At 35.5% G+C, this 6,000-nt stretch overlaps 1 protein-coding gene across 1 annotated transcript; it reads right to left on the minus strand.

The window, feature by feature from the left end:
• Nucleotides 1-700: 700 nt before the first annotated feature.
• On the minus strand, nt 701-4,757 carry LOC127413430 (cysteinyl leukotriene receptor 1-like). The gene is made up of 2 exons (XM_051650588.1): nt 4,522-4,757; nt 701-3,581 (listed from the first exon to the last, which is right to left on the minus strand). Exon 2 carries the CDS (start codon nt 3,563-3,565, stop codon nt 2,498-2,500), a length of 1,068 nt encoding a protein of 355 aa, XP_051506548.1. The 5' UTR covers nt 3,566-3,581; nt 4,522-4,757; the 3' UTR covers nt 701-2,497.
• Between the last annotated feature and the right edge of the window lie 1,243 nt (nt 4,758-6,000).

Raw genomic sequence — 6,000 nt, forward strand, 5'->3', positions numbered from 1 at the left:
CTCATGGCTGCTGCTGAACCAAGGTATACACTAAACAGTGAAAAGTTCTTCTTCTCATGGGATCAAAACAATCAGACAGGAGATGCTAGAAAGCCTCACCAGGTGGTTTGCTAAAGTGGAAGAAGTCAAATGTGTGGTTCTAGCATGTTTTTTGGATCCTAGATATAAAGGAAATGCATTTTTATCTGATATCACCCTGTCAAAGGCAAAAGATTGGCTTAAGGAGGAGGCAGATTGTATGGAGCAAGACAGCACACAAACCACACAGGGTGAGAAGACACAGGCAGGACCACAGGAACATTTTAAGTTCAGTTGATAGCAGCAGCCCTCAAAAAAGGCCCCGGACAGAGCAAGAATGACAGAAGAAACTGATTGATAAAATGTATGACACTCTACTTGGTGCTAGCTCTGAATTTGCACGGGGATTCAAATCTACCATTGAAGCAAAACTTCAGCAGTACCTTTTAGAACCAGTGATTGACAGAAGGAGAACTGAACTGAAATAATAGCCTAAATTTGTGCTCAACATCTTTAATAAGTGAATGAACTGCAGTATGTGCTACTTCCCATAAAGAATTGCGAATGATGGGCTAGTCAAAATCCAGAGGTTCTCAAATTTAATCGACCAACGGCCCTCTAAGGAATCAGTGAAGAGTCAGTGTTTTATAATAAACTCTCAATATACATTTTTACTGTACATTTAGCCAAACGTTTTTATTTATGAAATGAGTCAAGCAGTCACAAATGCTCTTTGCAGTGAAATTAACAATTCATATATTAAAACAATACATTTGCCCTACATAATTGTAGCCTATATTTCATATTTTTGAATACCTTTCTTATAAGGTTATACATTAAAATGTGCATCAGATACTGTATGAAGCACCCGCAAAAGATGCAGCAGGTGAATTTAACTGTAGAGCTTTGTATAAATAAGAAGCAAAATGTTGATATCAGCCAAGAAACTAAAACAATAACAATCAGGAATAAACTGAATGCATGAATTTTCAGTACATTTCAGCAAAAAAGTCAAAATAAATTAGTTTTTTGTATTGTGGTCATATTTTTTTATGCAATTTACAAAATTTTTAAAGAACTTTATTGTGCTTGCTTACAAATTCAACTTCAATACATTCCATAAATTATTTACAGCATAAATTACCATATTTTATTTCATCTCACTTACCATTGCATGTTCAGTATATTTGTGCCTTGTATATGCAATTGTTCTCCAACAACAAAATAAAAGCAAAGTTGCCATACTAGTCAAGAGACTAAAATTTTTTAAAAGCCATTTTTTAGTTGGTGAGAGATACCAAAGTGTCAATACAGAAAATAACTAGACACTTTATTTACACATTTTTCTTGTACCGTAAAAAATCAGTTATTTAAATCAAATTTCTTTATTAAGTAGACCACAGAATACAAAACCACACTACTGTCAGTATATGGTCACTATATGACAAGCAGTTTTGTAATTCCATTTTCAATGGACTGTCATAAGACAGTACTTTCAACAAGTTAAAGTATGTATTTACATCGATAGGTCCCAAAATGCAACCAATGTACAAATAAACAGCATTGAAGTTATTGTGTTAATACACAATTGTGTTAATTTACTATCACTGTGAGTTCTTAAGCAAGATGGATGTTATACACTTTGCATGTCGCACTGAATATAGCTACAAACAGATCATTATATTGTCACTCTGTATATAATTAGTATATATATATATATATATATATATTTTTTTTTGTCACTTCTGACAGACTCATAAGAGTGTCATAAGAATATATTGTACTGAATAAATATTGTACTACAGTAGAATGGAGCCTGTTTCACAGTAAGTACTGGTACCTATAAGCCTTTTAACCATTCATTGTTAATCTAGGGACACCTACTGTAAAATATATCAATGAAAATGCACAATATATGACAAACATGGACAATATGAAAATCTGAATAATGTGTTGAGTGTTACATATCCAAACTGTATATATTTTATTGTTTGTAAGCGAAGTCATGCAAGATATACAGAACAGTTTATCAGTCTGTACTTTTGTTAACAAATACACAGAAATAATAATAATAATTTAAAAAAACTTCAGAAAGTAGAATCTCTCCTCTTTTATCTATTTGTTTATGTCTCAAGTACATCCTGCTTACATGTGGGTGAATTTCACAAAGAGGTATCCAAGGTCACATTGTATCACAAAAATATTTTATTTAGCATAAAGGAGTATATTATTAGGACCCTTAAGATTTTTTAAATGACTGAAATGCAATATACTGAGTCTCATTCTCATTACTCTTAATTTTACTGGAAATAATGAAACAATGCTTTAGTAGACTACATTGTCTTTGTATTGTTTTTGTTTTTGTTTGTGGGTGAAATGTTACCTGGACACTTCTTGACAGCTTTCGTGACATTCACCCATATAGTACAATTTCTCTGAAATCAGCTTCTTCATTAAAAGAATCATAATTTTTATTTGCCTACCCATGTTTGCTTGAGCCATTACAGCCCTGCAGTTCACTCTCCTCCACAGGCGGGGAGCTTCGGAGAGCATGGCGGCTGTGGTGGGTACCACCAACATTTACAGAGATCCTGCGGAAGGTAGACAGGCGGTGTCTAAAGTTCTCTCCAGAGAAAAAATACAGCATCGGGTCAAAACACGAGTTGGCAGCGGCCAGGCAGAGGGTGATCACCACAGACTTCTGCATATAGATAACCTCTGTGCAGGTGGTATCGTTGCGGCTTTTAAAGTGCAGATGCAGCGTGCGTTGAATGTGATATGGCATAAAACTGACCAGGAAAGCCAACATCACCACAACAATCATTCGAATGGCCTTGTTGCGTGTGTAACGCTGTTTATTTACACCATTAGTGTTTCGAAGTAAAGTGCGCAAGATGCCGGCGTAGCACAGTAAGATAACCAAGAAGGGAATAATGAAGCCCACAACCAGAGAAAAGTAATTCAGCATGATTAGCTTGTTTAGGCTGCCTGCCCTTTCTGGTGGTTCAAAACACTTGGTTTTGTTAGTCTTTGGATCTGTATGCTCGCCGGAGAGGAGGAAGGGTGAACTGGTGGAGCAAATGAAGACCCAAATGCACATGCAAACTATCCATGCCTTTTTCTCAGTGGCTAGCCTCAGGTTCTGCACCGGGAACACGATGGCCAGAAAGCGAGTAAAACTCATGGCCATCATAAAGAAAACACTGCAGTAAAGGTTCACGTACAGAGCGTAAGAACTCAGCCGGCAGAGAAAATCGCCCAGGTTCCACTGCCCTTTGTTGACATAGTAGAGCACCCGCAGGGGCAGTGTACTGACGCATAGCAGGTCTGACACAGCCAAGTTGAGCATGTAGATGTGGAAGGCTGAGGTCTGGCGGTAGGTACGAAGGAGCACGTACAGTGCAAAGCCATTGCCCATCAGCCCAAAGATGGTGATGATAGAGTACACTGTGGAATAGACTTGGTTTCGGAAGTCATCGATTGAGGCGCAAGGTTCGTTTGTCTCTGGTTTATTAAATATTGGGGATGATATATTATGTAGAGCCATTCTTGCATTGGTCTTTCTAAAAATAAAGAAGACAATATAAGAAAAGGGACAAGGTTATGTGAATAGAATTTTCTAAACGCATAAAAACCTAAAAAATAAAAAATAAATTGACAATTTACAAAAAGGTTCCATTACTTAACATTAGTTAATGCATGATAAGGTATCAATAACAATGAACAATATTTTTTAAAGGATTTATTAACATTTCATTATGGTAGTTAATATAAATACAGTTGTTCATTGTTAGTTCATAGTGCATTAAATAATGTTATCATACATTTTTGCTATAACTATATGTTGACGTTAACAATAACCAAGATTAATAAATGCTGTAAACGTATTGTTCATTGTTAATTTATGTTAACTAATGTTGTTAACTCATGTTGACAAATGGAACTTTACTGTGAAGTGTCACCCTCAAAATTACATTCATAGTCGTTCTCCAATGTTTTCTCTTATTTTAATTGTATTTAATTGTTTATTTATTCATTTTAAGTTAATGAACAACTACAACTACCCGAATTACTGCCAACAAATGAACCAGAAAGGAAATACAAACCTGAGCAAGGTCATATCTAGAAATACGTATGTTTCTAAAAAAAAAAAAAAACAAACAAACAAAACAAAAAAATAAACCCTATCATATCCAGCAGCTGTGAACGATCATATCTACGCACTAAATTAATATCGAACATGCTTTAAACCGTGCATCTCGCACACATAGCGTTCCACATAAATACGTGTAAATAATTATGCTTTCTGAAGTTCTTAATTTATATTTATAGCTGCTATTAAATATTTAACGACATAATTGTCTTTCTTACACCAAATTACAAACATGTTTTCATGTAAACGCGTCAATTCTCGCATCGATATCATATCATATATTTTGAAACGATAACAAAGTTTGCTTTTGATTAACTAATAATAACAATATAAATACATTTTTGTCTTACCCTTATCTGTCCGTCTTCAGTCGATCCGTCACAGTAACAGAAGACGTTTCCTTCCTTTCACATATCTGAGTTTGAACACGAGATCTCAGTATGAGAATTATCCCATATGTAGCGCCTCCCTACTGCACATTTACATAAAACTCCGCTCACTAAAAGCTGTGAGGCACATTAATCATTTATAATGAAACGTGTAATGCTGCCCCTGAATACACACAATACAGTCGAGATGTCTTCATACCTTTGCCAAAACAAGGCAGTTCACATTTGATCTCTCTCTTCATCTTTACTGTAATCTGCTATAGTCAACAGCTGACTTTTGCAAATGAGTTAAAAATCTTCTAAACCAGATCAACCTGTTCTGCATTTTGTTTGCTCTCTTGGAGGTGAGACATTTGATATTGGCCACGCACTCCAGACTTCTTTCTCTTTCTTTCTTTCTTTCTTTCATGATCTTCAAAACCGTTTGATTTAAAAGGCTTATGTTTAAACGCTTGAATTATTATTATTCAGTGGCGGGCCGTGCATTTAAAGTCTAGGCCTTCAGTGTGATTCATGCCATTAAGAAAACACAGTTTCACAATGAATAAGACACTGTATGCCTTTGGGCATCATACATTATGTCGCAGCAAACTAATAATACCAATTGACATTTTAAAAACACATCCACACACGAAAGCCAGAATTTGAAATGACACTTCATGCTCAAGCAAGCCTAATTTTAACTGCAGCATGACTGTTTTGTGAAATGAACGTCTCCTGAACAGACATTCAAAAATCATAATTTTTCATATGAATCTACCAAGGAGGTCTATAATACTTGGAAAGATCTATCTAATAATATTTGCGATTTAAATGTTGCTTGCAATAAATTTTGTTTTGTCAGGGTACACGGTAATGCTGCGTTCCATTCAAGATGGATGAGGGATATTCCTTCTATACTATTCCTTCCTACCATAAATGCATTCCATTCCCTGATATTCGGAACTGCAACACTCCCTTTAGCTTAGCAGGGGTTTGACTCTCATTGGAGATGTCTCCTAGCAATCCAACTGATAAACAATGCTGCAGCACTAGCGTTTGTGCTTCAGGTGTACGATTATCAAAAGAGATTATAATGTTTTATACACCTGTTTCTGCAGGCGTTTGTTAAACAAGCTTTAATATCATGTAATGTGGAAACAAACTCATTTATCAATATTACTTAATAAAGTGAATGTTTATCACTTTGTATATCTCCCTGAGTGTGGACATGTTTGTGTGACATCATACCCCTGCATCTCGGCAAAATCGGAGTTGAGAATTTCTGCACAAGCCTGTAATTCTGACTTCAATTGCATTCCATTACACTTTTCCTAGTAGAAAGTTGTAAAATCCGACTTTCCGAGTTGAATGGAACACAGCACTTCTTTTCAAAACTTGATCCGACACTGAATGCTCAAACAGCCTAATTTACACTTAGAAAACTCCTAATGTTGCTAT

Source organism: Myxocyprinus asiaticus, chromosome 22 (assembly GCF_019703515.2).
Source record: "Myxocyprinus asiaticus isolate MX2 ecotype Aquarium Trade chromosome 22, UBuf_Myxa_2, whole genome shotgun sequence".
In the NCBI taxonomy this organism is placed as follows: Eukaryota; Metazoa; Chordata; class Actinopteri; order Cypriniformes; family Catostomidae; genus Myxocyprinus; species Myxocyprinus asiaticus.

Bases quoted from the DNA above. Each gene is read 5' to 3' on its own strand.
- LOC127413430 (XM_051650588.1), bottom strand. From the start codon at position 3,565: ATGGCTCTACATAATATATCATCCCCAATATTTAATAAACCAGAGACA.